Source organism: Lucilia cuprina, chromosome 4, assembly GCF_022045245.1.
Source record: "Lucilia cuprina isolate Lc7/37 chromosome 4, ASM2204524v1, whole genome shotgun sequence".
Lineage (NCBI taxonomy): Eukaryota > Metazoa > Arthropoda > Insecta > Diptera > Calliphoridae > Lucilia > Lucilia cuprina.
This window is the reverse complement of record NC_060952.1, coordinates 9,292,149-9,310,021: the sequence shown is the minus strand read 5'-3', so window position 1 is coordinate 9,310,021 and position 17,873 is coordinate 9,292,149. Positions and strand designations below refer to the sequence as shown.

Below are 17,873 nucleotides of genomic sequence, written 5' to 3'. Positions count from 1 at the left end.
TAGTCTAGTCTATAGTCTAGTCTATAGTCTAGTCTATAGTCTAGTCTATAGTCTTGTCTATAGTCTAGTCTATAGTCTAGTCTATAGTCCAGTCTATAGTCTAGTCTAGAGTCTAGTCTATAGTCTAGTCTATAGTCTAGTCTATAGTCTAGTCTGTAGTCTAATCTATAGTTTAGTCTATAGTCTATGGTCTAGTGTTTAATTTAGTCTATAGTCTAGTCTGTAGTCTAATCTAGAGTCGAGCCTATAGTCTTGTTACTAGTATAGTCTAGTATTTTTCCAATCCTGCGTATATAGGAAAATTCTCCAATATCGGATATATCTCTAAAATTTAATACAATATTTCCGTTTCAGGCATTTCCGTTTTAAAGCTTTTGCTGTTTTACTAACGTATTAACTAAACGTGAATATTTAAACAATTGGAAATCATAAGCAAACTCTAAAACACGTTTGTTTTATATATTTATATACTAGTTAGTATATATTGTTATTATTTTCGAATACACTTCATGGTTTATTTATTAAAACACTGTTAATTAAATTAACTTTATTTTACTAATAATAATTACAACAATAACAAAACAATAGCAAAATTTTTATAATATAAAAAATAAAAACAATAAAGCTAGACACACTTAAAACGTTTGTACGAAAACTACATTTTTAATGTTGAGGCAGTCTAGCAGAGTTGGTCACACGACCGTGATTAACATGACTGGAAGGAAACAAAAACAAAAAAATACACAACTATCTTACGTCATTTTAACAATTAGCAGTTTAGTTTCTTGGGATCTGGGTATACTTTGTACCCATTTTTTTATTCTAAAATTATAGATAAAAGGTAAAAACAACAAAAGCAATATTGTTATTGCAGCTTATGGTTTAGACAATTTGTCTGTCTAAGGGGTTTCTTTAAAACTTTTGTACCAAATGTAAAACAGGTATTTAAAGTTAACAAAATGTTTAGACATACATATGCAAAGTATATCGTTAAATGTTTAAAGATACAATTTTGCACAACTGGAGGCGTTGAACAAACTTTTTGCATAAATGTTTTTTTTTTGTGAAAATATAAAAAAATTAGACATCATGTTTAGTAAAGAACATGACTTTTTAGTTGTTATAAGTTTATTGCTTATTTAAAAGAGTTTTTAGACAAAAACAAAATATTTACATTTTTACAAGGTTTTTAGATAGTTACTTGATCTGAAGACAATAATTCATCATGATTTATTGAAATAATTTGATATGCTGTTATTAATCTCTTTAAAAATGAGAATCAAAATGATGGTTCTCAAAATGTCGAAATAACCTCTATTTTCTGGAGCGATCATGAAATGACTTTTAAGAAGTTCAATGCTTAAAATTAAAAGTTTCTCGAACCTAATAAGGACCCGAAATATGTATACTTTTACGGGTCTCAAAAATCAAAATAATCCCTATTTCATGGAAGTTTAATGGTCAAAATCAAAAGTTTCTCAGAGTGAATCACATACGTGTAATTTAGATTTATATACAATTTGTATGAGTCGGTTTGTATAGGTCGGTTCAAATCACCTTCTTTTTAATTTTCAAAATGATGGGACATGTTCTTCGAACATTTGATATTCTAAGACCACAAACAATCTTTCAAATATTTAAAAAAATTAATAACAAAAAATAATAGACGCCAAAAGTATTTCAATAGCAACAACATTCACACCTAGAAATTTCATTGTCTAAACTTGTTGTAAATGAAAAATACACTGGCAATAACCTTGGCAACCCTTGACAATCTTATTTTTCTTGTTTTACAAAATACACTGAAAATAATTTAGATTTAAGTTTACGAAAAAAAACTTTCGTAAATACTTTTATCATAGTATTAACAAAAATTTCATGTATAATAAGAAATATTATTTAATTTAAATTTAACTTAAATAAAAAAAATTAATATTAAGACGAACTTATTATAATTTTTAAAATTTAATTTTTCTAAAAGTTGTTTGTATTTTGTTCAATTTCGTATATAGTGCGAACAAATTTCGTGATGCGAAACAACAAAGCATTCGTACAATGTACGACAAATTTCATATATCTTAGACATGAATTACTTTCAGTGTAAACAAAATAAAAGAAAAACAATCTTAATGTCATCACAGATACACAACTCATATGTAAATTCTTTTGTCATTAAACTCATGCGAAGAAAATAAGAATCATTGTCGTGAAGACATGAATTCGCATCTGATTGCGTATTTAAAAAAAAATTGTCTAGAGAAAAATATTGTCAACGAAAAAGCGAAAAAAAATACGTTAATGTCAAAAGGATATGGGCGTGTAAGTTACAATCAACTAAGCAGCAGCAACAACAGCTTCAAATTGTTTAGTTTTTTACACTCTTTTAAAAAATGGATAAAAATAAGTGATATTTTTACATAAACATGTTCAAGGTGCATACGCAAAATTGTTTTTACTTTATGCCTTACTTCATACGTGTTTGAGTATAAATATTAATTTATAAAAAAATTAAAAAAAAAACTAAATGATTTTGTTGCATGGTTACTGCAAATGTGTTTTGTAAAATATAATGTTTTTCTTAAGAATTTTGCCGTTTTTTTTTACTACATTGGGGGGTCATTAAAGTTCCTTTTTTATGCTGTTTACTTATGGTAATTATACATTTAGCAGTTTTTTCCTCTTAAAGGCTTAAAGTCATGCTGTATATAACATATGTGTTGTAGTAACTGAGACTAACTGCAGCACTAGCTTTACACTGGGGACATTTATGTCTTTGTTTCAGTTTTTGTAGTATATTTTTTCGTTGTTTCTTTATTAAATTTAGGCTGTTACGTTTTAATTAACATAAAAAAGGGAAAAGTGTGTGAATTTTAATGTTTTTGCATAAATCTTGTTGTTAAGCAACATAAAGGTGCGGTTTAGCGGACAATGATTAAGTAAACTAGGTTTAAAACATAGTTTACCAAAAGGCAATATCGTTTCAAATAAAAATTAAGTCGTTCTTAATTACCTTGTATTGAAGTTACAACATCACCGTGACAACTTCTTGTAAAATGTTGTATGAAATCTGAAAGTTTATTCTATTAGATGTTTTCTTCTTCGTGATATAATATTGAAATAACCTCCGCCCTGAACTATTATAGAGCGGAGTGTATTATGCTTTGTGAATGCTGTTTAAAAAGAACAAAACTATCAAAAACAAAACTATCTACACGTACCTAACGATACTCCAATCGACTCAAAATCACTTTTGGCTTCGAATTAACGATGTCTGTCCGTCCGTCAACTTCAACGTATGATATCTCACCAACTGCAACAGATTTTAAACAATTTAAAAAGTATTTTTATAGGAACAATTTAGAAAAATTGGAATGAATAAGATTTTTTGTGAAAGAAAAATCTATACAAAAATTACCATTTTTTTGTAAAATTTTTTCATATATGAAAGGTTAAAAATTGCGTTTCTTAAACTTCAGGACATGATATCTCTTTGGAAAAGTGTACTTTGTCTGGTTTAAAAATGTGTACACTTGTGTTATTCTTTCAAACATTTTTTGTATAATTTTGGATGTATTATAAGGAAATTTTTAGTTATAACGTCACATTTAAAACTTAAGTTTAGGGAGCGTGTCCTAAGACTATTATTTTCTATACTCAACATGTTTGAGAAATATAGCAAAATTATAGCAAAAATACATATACATATTAAGTTTAAATGCATTCCAATAAAAATGTCAGTAAATTTTGGATATAAAGACGTCTTTAAGCTTTAAAATATATGGGAGGTGAACGTATCATTGAACCTATTTTTTATAAATTAAACATTTGTCTAAATACGACTATCAGATACTTACACATAAAAATGTCATATTCCCACGATCACTCCTTAAACACTTGAGTTTATATGGGAGGTGGGCGTGACTTTGCACCGATTTGTTGATCATTCAGTAGTTTTGTTTTTTTTGGACGTGTCCTTGTACCGATTTTTTAGAAAATTGAATTTTGAATGCATTCTGACGATAAATGAAGATACAAAGACGTTTTTACTTTTTAGATTATATGAGAGTTCGTCGAGTCCTTGCGAAATTAAACTATTTTGCCAATTCGCTATGTCACAACAAAGCACTGTGAGCCGATTATAATATGTTATCGGATTTGTCTCATTGGTTTAAATCACTGGTACCGAGAAAAACTACACTTTAAACGAGAAAGTAAATCGTATACTTTACTTTTAAAAGTAAGTCTTGTGTTTGAAGTTATTGCCCTGGGTCTTCGATTGGTTCTCATTTATGTAAATCAATAAATTACCTTATGATTAATTTCTCTTTCTAGAAGCTTAAATAACTGACCTTCAACTATATATTTATTAAATCATATTTTATGAAATCTTTAAATTATGCAAATTCCTTATAAAAACAAATTGTTTTGGAATCTGTAAATACCTCTGTATTCACTTCAAATTAAGAAGTTCATATTTAAACAAAGACTGAAAAAAAACTCATTAACACCTTGTATAATATGGCTTTATTTCTTATTTATTTTTTTTTAAAATATTGGCGGCAAAAGGTGAAAAAAATGAAGATACACACATTCACACACAAGTGACAAAAAACATGTAAATCAGTGATCGACATAGCTAGCAGAGGTTTACATCGATCAGCTATTTATATGTATGTATTCAACACGAAGATATGAAAATACACAAACACACATTATAATCAATAACATATGAAGAAGGATGACGGGAAGAACTCAAAAGAAAACTGACATCTTTTTCGTTTGTTTTGAGTTATTGAATATTAATATATATTATTCCTCTTCGAGCCCCTCACTGCTATCTTAACAACCCACAACAATTCGGGGAAATCATTTAACTTAACACTAGTGTTCCTACCGAAATAATAACAAAAACAACAAATCAAATACATTCACAAAAGACCTAAAAAACATACAAAATTTAGGTTATCTGAAGTGAAATGAAATGACAATAAAAATAAAATGAATAATAAAACATGTTTTATGAACGCACAACATGACACCATGCATCTAAATGCAATACGATTTTTTAAAGGCGTAAATTCATTAAAAAATCAACAAATAATTAAAGTATCTATTTATCTTTTTTTGTTAATGTTTTCTGAAAAAAAACATTCATTACTGGTTTGTTTTACTAGTTGGTTGGTTGACTACCACCAATTGCATTATTTGTTCCATCTAACCAAACTAACCCATTCGTAACTTGTAGCAGTAAATGAGGTTTTTTTGATTTAAGATAACGAAAATGCATTTAAACGATTCATTTGTTATTAATAAATTAAAAATCGAAAAAAAAACTTTTCAAATAACAAATAAATGTACATAATTTGAGATAGTAAAAAAAGTTTGATTGAGGTTTTATTCCCCAAACAAACAACAAAAACAACAAAAAAATGTCACAATTTCTTTTAATTACTGTAACTGCTCAGTTCGATACTCTCGTACAAGTTTGAAATGCCATCAGAAATAATACTGTTTCGCAATTTTTTTATAACAACAAATCACTGATAATGCATTTAACAAAAAATTGGGAAAGTTTATTTATTACTTAAAAATAAACAAAAATAAAGGTTTATAATAGTTTAAAATATAATTAAAAATCAGTATTTTCTTGAAAAATCTGATAAACAATTTAAAAGATTTGTTATCAAATTAGTAGACTCTGGCTTGTTTTCTTTTCTTTCTTAATAACAATAATTGTTTAATAAATTAAATATTTAATAAAGTAATAGATAAACACGAAGTAGTAAATCAATCATTATACAATAGCTTAAATGATATATGATTAAAGAGTTAAATCATTAAGTAGCTAAATTCCTCACACATTGACTAAATTCAGATCAGTGCTAAGCAAAAAGAGAATAATTGCTTGAACTGAAATAGAACACACAAATACAAGACTATAGCCAAGTCAAATCTATAGACTAGACTATAGACTAGACTATAGACTAGACTATAGACTAGACTATAGACTAGACTATAGACTAGACTATAGACTAGACTATAGACTAGACTATAGACTAGACTATAGACTAGACTATAGACTAGACTATAGACTAGACTATAGACTAGACTATAGACTAGACTATAGACTAGACTATAGACTAGACTATAGACTAGACTATAGACTAGACTATAGACTAGACTATAGACTAGACTATAGACTAGACTATAGACTAGACTATAGACTAGACTATAGACTGGACTATAGACTAGACTATAGACTAGACTATAGACCACACTTTAGATTCGATTATAGTGTAGACAATAGAGAAGACTATACAATAGAATAAACTGTAGACTAAAGTGGACTATAGATTCGACTGTACTGTATACTAGACAATAGAGTAGACTATACAATAGAATAAACTGTAGACTAAACTATTGACTAGACTGTAGATTCGACTGTACTGTATAGTAGACTATGGAGTAGACTTAGGCTAGACAATTAACTTGGCTATAGATAAGAATAATAGAGCAGTAGCATGTAGCAAAACGGTAATTGTGTTGTAGTAGTAAAAAAATGGAGTCATATTTAATTCGCATTAATTAAGAGTTTCGAATATCGGCAAAAATCAAAAGTTATAAAGAATTCATATATCCTTTTTTAATTTTTTTGTTGTCCTTTTAAAAGTTTTCGGCAAATTCCAGAATATTTAATTCTCTTAATGGAATTGATCATAACATGACAATTAATACAATGGTTAATTCTGAAGCCCTCCCAAAAAGAATTTTTTGGGTGTTCTACGCATTTGATCACAAATGACAAAATACATAAACATGTCATAAAAACAAAGAAACCATTATTTATTTATTAATAAAAACCACTTTGGAATTTAATTCTTAAAAACCATAGAATGTTTATTTGTTTTTTAAAACAATTTTTTTAAGTTGCCGCTTTAGTTTTCTTAAAAGGTTCCACATAAATGACCTTGTTTATTCAAAAAAAAAAAAACTCGAATAAATCATAGTCACAAGAAAAAACCAAAATAAATATTTACAAGAACAAATAGGTTTGATATTTGATGGATACCCTGTTCTCTAAGATATCGTGTACTATTATAAGTTTAACAAATCATTATAGAAATAAATAATGTTGACAAAAGTTTGCCGATTCGGATGTCTTTAGTAAAGGTTTCAATTAAGTCTCTCACTGAAAAATTGCCCTCAGAACTTAAGTCAGTCCCCAAATCATAAAAAAAGTTAAATGGTTAATTCTATGTCAATTCCTATTCCCTTAAGCTAGTGAGAGTTATTTGAAATATAAAATGAATACGATTCATAACAAATAAACGTAAAATGTTCGAAATAAAACTTTAACGCATAAATAACTTTGATATGAAAAATATAAATAAAACATAAATCAAATAATATCGATTTGATCGTGCATTAAAGCTCTTCTCGTAGACAGACAAAACATTTTTTTTTAATTCAAGTTCAAAGTCAAAGTCTTTTTAAATTCTAAAGAAAACAATATATGTACATAAGTATATGGAAACGAAAAGCTATAAACAAAATATGATTGTCAATACAAAAGACAAATAAGAATATGAGAAAAATCTTTAGAACCACAACGAATTTTAAATACACTTCTTAAGAGAAATGCACATTTCGGACTAAAATTGTTAAATAAATATACAATGTATGTATATGTATGTATGTATATTATACATACATACATACATACATACATACATACATACATACATACATACATACATACATACATACATACATACATACATACATACATACATACATACATACATACATAAGTTCTAGGTTAAATACACATAAGTTCTAAGATTAATTGTTATGGTTAAATACACATAAGTTCTAAGATTAATTGTTATGGACTAAAGAACTAAATTTCCTATCTATCTATAGTTCACCGACTAATCTATGAAGTAGAAAAGACTATGGACTAGTCTGTTGACTACTTTATTGACTACTCTATGGACTAATATATTGACTGGTGATATTGACTAGGCTATGCAGTAGTCTATTGACCATTTTATAGAAAAGTCTATTGAGTATTCTAAGGACTAGTCAATGAACTTTTTACCGGCCTAGTCGATTGTCTATTCTATGGACTAATCTATTGATTACTCGATGTCTATAGTATTGGCTACTCCATCGACTAATGAATGGTCTATTGACAGGTCTATGTAATATGTTTCTTCTATGGACTTGTCTGTTGTCTAATATATTTATAATCTATTGACTTCTTAATGAACTACTATATTGAATAGTCGATCGCATGTTTTATGGACTAGCCTATGAACCAGTTTAGTCTATTGATTTGTCAATTCACTATTCTAATATCTTTCGACTAGTCTGTCTAAACTATATACGACTCTGTGGAATATAAATTTCTAGTCAATGCACTTTTCTAGGGAGTATTCGACTGACTATTCTCATAGACAAGTCTTTGGGCCAGTATATTAACAAGTCTATTAACTAGTATATAGTCCAATATACTACTTAAGGCCTTATACATTTTGTATGGAAAATTTGTTTTATAAACCTTTCATAAAATAAAATGTTGTCTTAGTCTATTAGCTAATTTTCGTCCCTGCCAATGGACTAGAATTGACTAAGTCCATAGATGAATCTAGATTAATCTAAAAGTCTTGGGGATACTGTGATATTTTTATACCTGAACACGAGAAAATGTACAATTAACTTAAGAATTCAAATATAGCTTGCAAAGGAATACGACAAAAATAAGTTTCATAAGAATCAAAATATCAAGGATAGGTGCATAATTATCCCCGTTCTCATATAGCATCACTTTACTCGATTAGCAATCGATTACCCCCGTAATCGTAAAGATAGTAATTCCTTATTTTATGTTTATGACGCACATTTTCCACACAAAATTCCTACAATAAACCATCAATAACATTATTAAGCATTTATAAATATGGGGGTTGCTATATGGGGTTGGGTTTCCAAATTAATTTTATATATTTTGTAACTATTTGCAATTAATTAAGAAAACTCTCTCAAACTGCATCATAATTTTCAATCGACTTAAAGTAGAGTGTTCCCAACTTCACACAAAGGAGAAATAAAATCAGCAATCTAAAACGCATATAGCACATAACTGTCATATAAATAATGGATAAAGTATCTAAGGTAGAATATAACGAAAGTTTGCGAACAAAGATGGACAAAGATTTAAGACAATTTACCAGGTATTGGTTAAATAAAACCCAATAGTTTGCAAAGCAAAAAAAAAAAAAAAAAACTGGGTGTGTAGCATTACAATATTATGGATAATGCTTAAAAGAGACAGATCACCAAGCTAATAATGGTGATCAAGATAATGATCAGGGTCTATGCTAAGTTGATTTAATAAAATAATCATACAGTTAGTATGGAAGAAATAAGGTAAACTAATACTTATATAATTTTAAGTTAAAAAAAATGTTGGTAATTTTATACTTAAACCATTTGGTGGTAAAAAAATATTTTTGTTTAATATTAAATAACTATAAAATCTATAGAAACAAATACAGCTATAAATTGCTATTTCTATATGATTACTGGTAACAATAAAGATTATTGTATTATTTAGCAATAGTTATTAGAAACAAATACTTTAAATATTTAATAAAGTTTACTGAACTTTTGTTTGGAAAATAGTTTTGCGGTTTTTTGATTTGATATATGAACATCTGCTGATATTTAATTTACTGTTATTCGTATCAAAAATACCGTAATTACTTCTATATTTTCTATTTACTATACGACGCATGTAATTAATATGTTTGGGATTCTTTGAATTGGAAAATTATTTTAATTGTGGTTTTATATCATTTTTTATGAATGATGATATATACATACATAAAGGAATGAATGACTGTATTTTGTTTAAAGTGGAATGACATCAGTTTTAACTCACTTGAAAATTTCAAGTGTTAATTTGTCATTATTTTAATTGTAGGCCTTGTTGAATTAATTAATTTATTTTGATTTATAATGTTTCATTAAATCTTTTAATTGATTGACTTTTCAATTATTTAAAAAATCCTAGAAAAACCCTTTTGAATAAAAATAGCATAGCGCAAAAACTTCATAAGTAACATATACCAACAATGTACACAGAGGAAAAAAAGACATTTTAAATTTATACACGTCTGTTAACAAATTGACATCAAAGTGTTTATAATTTCTCAATAACATCTGTTGTCAAAGTATGTAGGGATAGTTCTTAATTCTACAAAAAATATAAAAAATAGACGAGACAATACTTTGTTGTCAAACAGAACTTTGCGTTGTCGAAATGGCAACGATTTATGGTGGAAGTTACAACGATGCATTGCCAAAGTGACGGAAAGCGTAATCGAAATAACAAAAATTCGTTGTTGTTATGGCAATGCATTGTCAAATTTACTATGATGTATAAGTTGTCAAAGTATGTACCGATAGTTCTCAAACGATTTGTGGCCGAAGTTACTACAATGCATCGCCAGCGCGACACAAAGCGTAATCGGAATGATAACAATGCGTTATTGTTATGATAACTGGGTGTATTTAAATTTTTAAAAATATTAAAAAAGTGGTAATTTCGGTATTAATCAACCGGTTTTTTCCCTTTGTAAATAAGTTAAAAAATATATATATTAAAGAAGCAGTGTAGATTTTTTTCAATTTCTGCAACTTATCACATTTTTGCATAAAATAAGGATAAATATTCTTCATTAATACCATTCGTTTTCACTCAATTTTGTGTTTTCATTCCAAAATTTGTATTCTCAGCACAATTTATGTGATTAATTAAAACAAACAATAAATTTCACTTAAATAAATATTGAGGATCACTCTTTATTTAGGTCACAGTTTGGACATTTGCAAACAGAAAGAATGCCAAGTTTTGCAACATAAGGAAACAACTGTTGCAAGTTATTTTCTTTTCGCAATAAAATAGTGACCTCATTTATTTAAGAAGAAATAAAAAATAACTACAATTAAAGTCTGACATAAATTTTCTGCTTAAAATTAAAATAATTTTGAAGTTTCTTAATGATTTTTTTAAGTCAAATTGTAAGAATTTAAAAAAAAACATATATAAAACCCTTGCAAATTAAAGAAATTGAAGGGAAACAACTTATAGTATCCAGCAAAAACTTAATAATGACTTGCAATTGTAACCACATACCTATCATAGAAGTAGCTTACATAGAAGTAGTTTAGTAATGTCTTGTTAAACATGTGTTTTATAAATGCTATCTAATTCGTTAGTCACCTTCTGCGTTATGATAAAGGTAATGTTTTTTCACACGATTTATATTGACTGACTTTTCTAATTACTTGTAAGCAATTGTGCTATACCTCCAATAACATCGCAATGCAAAGATAATGATTTAAAAGTTTTTGCTGGGTAGTTTTAGTCCCAAAAAAGCAATTTATCAATGTCAATAAACTTTTTAAATGACAATTTTATAATCTTTATTAAACTGTTGTTTTTTTAACTTTAAAATAAACTAATTAAAACAAAATTTGCACAAAAATACCTAGAAATGAAATAACAACATGTAACTATAATTAAATTTTTATTAAGTAAAATGTTAATTATTTCATCATCGATTCTCTAAGTATTTTAGTCACGTGATTTAAAAATAAATTGTGTTGAAAACACATTTATAAAGTTATTTAAAAAGATTTTTCGTTAAACATTTATAAATGTATGGAATTCTATAATTATATTAATCGGGATTGCAACAAAATGCTATTTTTATACCCTACACCACTTTAGTGGATAGAACATTTGTGTTGATGTTTGTAACACTCTGCAATATTGGTCCACCCTTCACCTACACCCACCTTATAAAGTATATTAGAATCATCTTCTGATCCGATTAAGCTTTGCCTATATGCCCTTAAGTCCAACATGCAAAAATTTTAAACAAAGTATATAGTTCGACGTCTAAGCACAAAGCCTATTTTGTTTGAAATCGACGCACAAAACTATATACATTCTGGATGTATATTTGACCTGATATCTGTACAACAGTCCTACATATAAATCATGTTATTAAAGTAAATCACGCCCTAGCATTAACCCAATTTTTTGAAATCGGAGCACCTGGTTATATATTTGACTCTATGACAAAGTCGATTATTTAACTCTAAACTGATTTTGTCTTATTCGTCTGTCTTTCTGTCCATTGAAAGCAAAATAGAACACAGATCGAAGGACGTAAGCATGGAGTGGAAACACGCTATATGAAAACCAAAATACATATCTTCCAAGTGGACCCTATTCCTACTTTCAGCACACTTGTGCTGACTCAAGTACAGATCGATTAGCTATTAAAATTCATAATTGATTTGATATAAAAATATGAATTATTTAAGAATGCAAAAGCTTGAATTAATACCAAAGTGGTTTTGATTTCAACTCGATTGATTACAAATATATTATTAACTAAATGGGAAGTACGTGTGGATATTTAAGTTAAATTTTGCAGGGGGCTTTTATAGGGGCTAGGGTCATCAAGGTTAGTATAGAACCGGTTTAGGAGCTTTTTGTCGAGGTATATTAAACATAATTACCCGATTCAGCGGGTTCAGTTGTATGGGATCTAGGTGAAATAGTGGACCGATGTTAACCATTTCAAAAGGCTTTGTCCCTGGGATCAAGTCATCATAAATGATCATGTACCATTGAATTATCTTAAAAATTGCGACCTGTAGTTTGATTACAAGTTTTATATGGACAGGCGGACGAACAAAGCTGGTGAAATAATGGACCGATGTGAACTATTTTCAATATGCTTTGTCCCTGGGATCATGTCTTCAAAGAAGATCATGTGCCAAATTTCATTGAATTATCTTCAAAATTACGACAAGGATTACATGGACAGACGGATGGAAGGACATAGTTTAATCGACTCAGCAAATGATTTTGAGCCTGATTCTGAGTTAAACTGTATTGAATTTTTCTTTTTGTGTAACATTTTTAAAACACTTGCAAACTAAATTCAATTGCCTAAGACCACACATATTGCAACTTTACAATGGAATTTTATAGCTAAATTGCAATTTGTTAGATAAACAAAAAAATAAATGAATTTTACGCTAAATTACTTATTTTTGCCACACAAACGGAAACACAACTGAACACATCAATATTGTCAATCAAAAATAAACAAAAAGTAATTTAACCACAATATCAAAACAAATACTCAAACTATAGAAACTCACTAATTGAAAATTGATCTTTTACGAAAAATGACTCAAACAACAACAATAGAGTAAGGAATTAACAACAGATCATCTAGCTATTAAATGCATTAACGCGTGTCGCGTTCACATGATTTTTAAATTGAATTTCATGTTCTAAAACGTCACGGCTCATTAACGATTTTATACGCGATTTTTTTTTTTAGTTGGTTGGTGTTTTAAATTGTAAAAATGCATTTTATTTAGTAATACCAACAACAAAAACATTTAATTCTCTTCAATTGTAATGCTGTTGGCGCCTTTGAAAAAAAATGAACGCCAAAGAAAATACTCTTCATACAAAATGAGTTTTTTTAAGTAAATTTCAGTGCGAGGGTTTAGAGGAATAAATAGAAAAAAATTGCAAACACAAAAAAAAAATATTTTTAAAAGTAAACTATTGTGTGTTGGCTAAATTTAGCACAAGTTCATTGAACCAATATTGAAATGAATTAAAATTGAAATATTTTTTTTTTTATTTTCACAAATATTCAGTCGAAGTGCGAATAGTTGAAAATATTTTAGATTTTTGTGGTTTTAGTTTTCTTTGGAAAATGAAGCTCAACAGAAATTTTAGTTTCCCAGTCAATATTTTACAGGAAGTTCATATGTACATAAAATATAAAATTTTGTTTTAATATAAATTTTAAAATCTTGTGGAAAACTAAAATAAATATATAATTTGTATTCCTTTTTAACAGAGATTTTTTTAGTTTTAACAAAGAAACGCAGTTTTTAACTCCTAAGTAGACTTTGTTGTATTTTAAAGAAAAAAAAAAAACTATTTCGTAAATATTTATTTAAAATTAAACAAATAAACTTTTAAGTCTTAAATTTAATTATTAGTTTATTTAAAGCTGTTTTGTTTATTTGTTTATAACTATTTTAAATAGAAATTTGAAGCCCGATATTGATTTAATAAAAAAATATAATTGATTTTAAGTGCCTACACAGAATATACAAATAATATAAGATTACAAATATCGCAAATAAAGAATAGACTGAAAAAACACTTAAAAATATTATTAAGGCATATCACAGATTACGAAAGTGATAAAAAAAATTTAAATTTTGCTGACATTTTTTGTAAAATTCTTCATGATGAAATAAACATGGTCTATAATCTAATCTATATATGCTATAGTTTAGTCTATAGTCTAGTCTAGTATATAGTCTAGTCTAGTCTATAGTCTAGTATATAGTCTAGCCTATAGTCTGGTCTATAGTTTAGTCTATAGTCTAGTCTATAGTCTAGTCTATAGTCTAGTCTATAGTTTAGTCTATAGTCTATAGTCTAGTCTATAGTCTAGTCTATAGTCTAGGCTATTGTCTAGTCTATAGTCTAGTTTATAGTCTAGTCTATAGTCTAGTTTATAGTCTAGTCTATAGTCTAGTCTATAGTCTAGTCTATAGTCTAGTCTATAGTCTAGTCTATAGTCTAGTCTATAGTCTAGTCTATAGTCTAGTCTATAGTCTAGTCTATAGTCTAGTCTATAGTCTAGTCTATAGTCTAGTCTATAGTCTAGTCTATAGTCTAGTCTATAGTCTAGTCTATAGTCTAGTCTATAGTTTAGTCAAAAGTCTAAGCTATAGTCTTTGGTCTAATCTATAGTCTAGTCTATAGTCTAGTCTTTAGTCTAGTATTTAGTCTAGTTATTAGTCTAGTCTTTAGTCTGGTCTTTAGTCTAGTCCTTAGTCTAGTCTAGTCTATATTATAGATTATGATCTAGTCTTTTACAGTCTATAGTCTACTCTTAAGTCGACATTCTAGTCTATAGACTAGTCTGTAGTCTGGTATATAGTATAGTCTATAGTTAAGGCTTGAGTCTAGTCTATAATCTAGCCTATAGTTTAATTTTGTCCTAAATATCAAGGAGAAACCAGAGGAAGAAATTTATCAATTATATAAATTTTAATAATAAAACTAAATTTTTGAATACTTACTAAATAAAATTATTCGTAATTAATAGAATTTCAAAATCTACATTTGAAAGCCCGAATCTGATCTGATGATTACTCTAAAAGGAATTACATCATTTCATGACTTCTTTAACGTAATTTTTCATTTGTCTTATTCATTTTAATTATCATAATCATTTCAGCATTTTACATCTTATTCATAATACAATATTGAATTTAATTAATAAAAGAAATTTTTAATAAAATTTTCTTTTATAAATCTAAAATAAATTTTTAATTGTATCATGGGTAAGGACATTTTTATTTTCAAAATTCTACCTCAACACTACTTAACTACAAAAAAATTTAATTTGCCATTCTTAATCTTAGCATTCATTTGTGTCCTGTCTATCGTTTTTTTGTTTTAATTAACTATCATTTTCCATTATTCTTCTCATTTTCTCCATTTACAGCGAATCATAAACAATCATTACAATCACCCCACTCATCAAACAACACTCACATGGACCCAAACGCACCATTAGAATCAAGTGACCGAGACCCAGCAACAACGGTTAAATTGTCCCTATATCCCGGAGAATCAGAACTATTGGCACCGGCTTATGAAAGCACTGTTAAACCTTTAAATAAAGAACCAGGTTTTATGCAAAAGTTACGCGATTTTAATTGGCGCAATGATACAAATAAATTACGTGAAAAATTTTATTTTGAATATTATTCTAAGGAAAAGTTTATGGGTATGTTGTTTATTGTTTTTCTTTTCTAAATCGGAATGAAATTGCATTGTATTTATATTTTTCTTTTTTTTAAATTTTATTATAATTTTTCAATTGAATTGTTAAATTAATTTAGAACCAAACAACCAAACCAACCCACACACATATACAACATGTGGAAATTTATTCTAACAATTTTATAGTTTTTTTTATTATAGTTTTTCTACATTTTCTAACACCTAATATATTGTTTTTTAACCTTTTTAACACTTTGATCTTTATTACAAAATTTTTTCAAAATTAGCTTTTTTCTTCTGCTGAAAAAGAAATCTCAATTATCTGTCTTTTTCCACCTGTTGTTTTCTTTTTTGTAATGTTTATTTTAAAATTTAAATTGGAAATTTATTTAAACAAAATGTTTTTTTTTTCAATTGAATTATATTCTCTTCAATTTATTTCCGCATTATTTTCTAAACAAATTTAAATCAATTTTTGTTTATAATACAATTTTTTTTGCATTTTTTCTTTAAAATAATAAATTCAATACCCTCATAATTCGTAATCAAAATTATTACGTAAATTAATGTTGACTGCTAAATTTATTAACATAGACAATTTACAATATTAGGCATTCAATTGTACATATGGCATGGCTAATAAATATCACATACTAAAACAGCAATATTAAAATTTATATTAATAAAAACAATTTTGAAATTTCAATTTAAACAAAATACTAAAATTTGCACGTCTTATTAGTTATTCTTTTTCGGAGTGATTTATTGATCATTATAAATATCGCAAAATATGGATGCGATTTTTTTGAAGCAATCAAGTATTGGACTTGACTTTTTATACCCTACACCACAAAAAACAGATGTATGTAACTTATACAAATATTTGTAATATACCCACCTCAAAGTATTCCTTTTATCATATGTGCGACTTTTTGTCGGAAAAAACATATGCACCTAAATTAGATCTGGCAACTTTTATCAAGCAACAATCTGACAACAGTGTGAACTGACAATATTTGTTGAAAGATAATTTTATTGTCTAGCAATGTAAGGTTTTCTTACAAGTGTCTGAACTGACAATTTATCTATTGCTAATAACTTTTCATTGTCAGTACATTGTCGCATCACATAAGTTTACAGAAAGTTTACTATATTATCACAAGATTTATAAACGATTAAAATGGTTTTGGGATATACCAATATATCAGCTGAATTCCAAAGACCAAATTCTACAAGATTTGCTAAAAAATTCATTAATTAGCACAAAGATTTTAGAAGTTTATTTTAATGTCGACAGACTACTTTTAAAAGAGATCCTTAACTAAATTTGATCGGGAATGTATTCCAGGAGAACATACTACTTATAGGGTCTGAGTTAAATTACGGATTGATATCAACGGATTTACTTTATTGTACTTATTCAATTTCAGTCTCTTTCATTTCTAATACTATTCCCGATCTTTGTGGTATTTTTGGGTCCAGTCTTATGATTTTAAACCTTTCACGCATAAAAGTAAACCGTAGGACTTGGTAAAAGGAAAAAGTGTTTTCCATTTAGGTAGAGCCTACACTGTAATATATAGTGAAATGAACCTCTATAGTCTGATCTCCAGAGAATTTGTTACCGATTTTAGAACACTATTTATAAACGTTTAATTGATTTTCGGATGATGTCCATAGACATCGGAATGTTTAGATTTTTAGAAAGATTTAATTAATTAAAAAAAATAAGGAATATATAAATATCGATAAACTTCTTAAAAGAAGGCTCTAAAATGGGTCTTACAAATTTTATTAGGAATGTATTCCAGGTGGACATACTTATAAGGTCAGGGTTTAAATTATGAACCGGTGGGACACGGATTTACTATTTTGTAGATAACTGATCAATAGTTGCAACACTGTCTATTTCACTTTCACTACTATCCACGAACTAAATTCCACTACACTG

General features: G+C 27.6%; 1 protein-coding gene across 5 annotated transcripts in view; it reads left to right on the top strand.

The window, feature by feature from the left end:
• Nucleotides 1-17,873, top strand: part of LOC111685878 (aminopeptidase N) — a 94,122-nt gene that overhangs the window by 60,047 nt on the left and 16,202 nt on the right. For 3 of the 5 annotated variants that reach the window (XM_046948821.1, XM_046948820.1, XM_046948819.1), the window contains one exon: nt 15,642-15,926. The exons of the other annotated variants lie outside the window; for them this stretch is intronic. In XM_046948821.1, the coding sequence (XP_046804777.1) occupies nt 15,642-15,926 (285 nt within the window). The remainder of the gene's footprint in view (nt 1-15,641; nt 15,927-17,873) is intronic. 5 annotated transcript variants of the gene reach the window in all.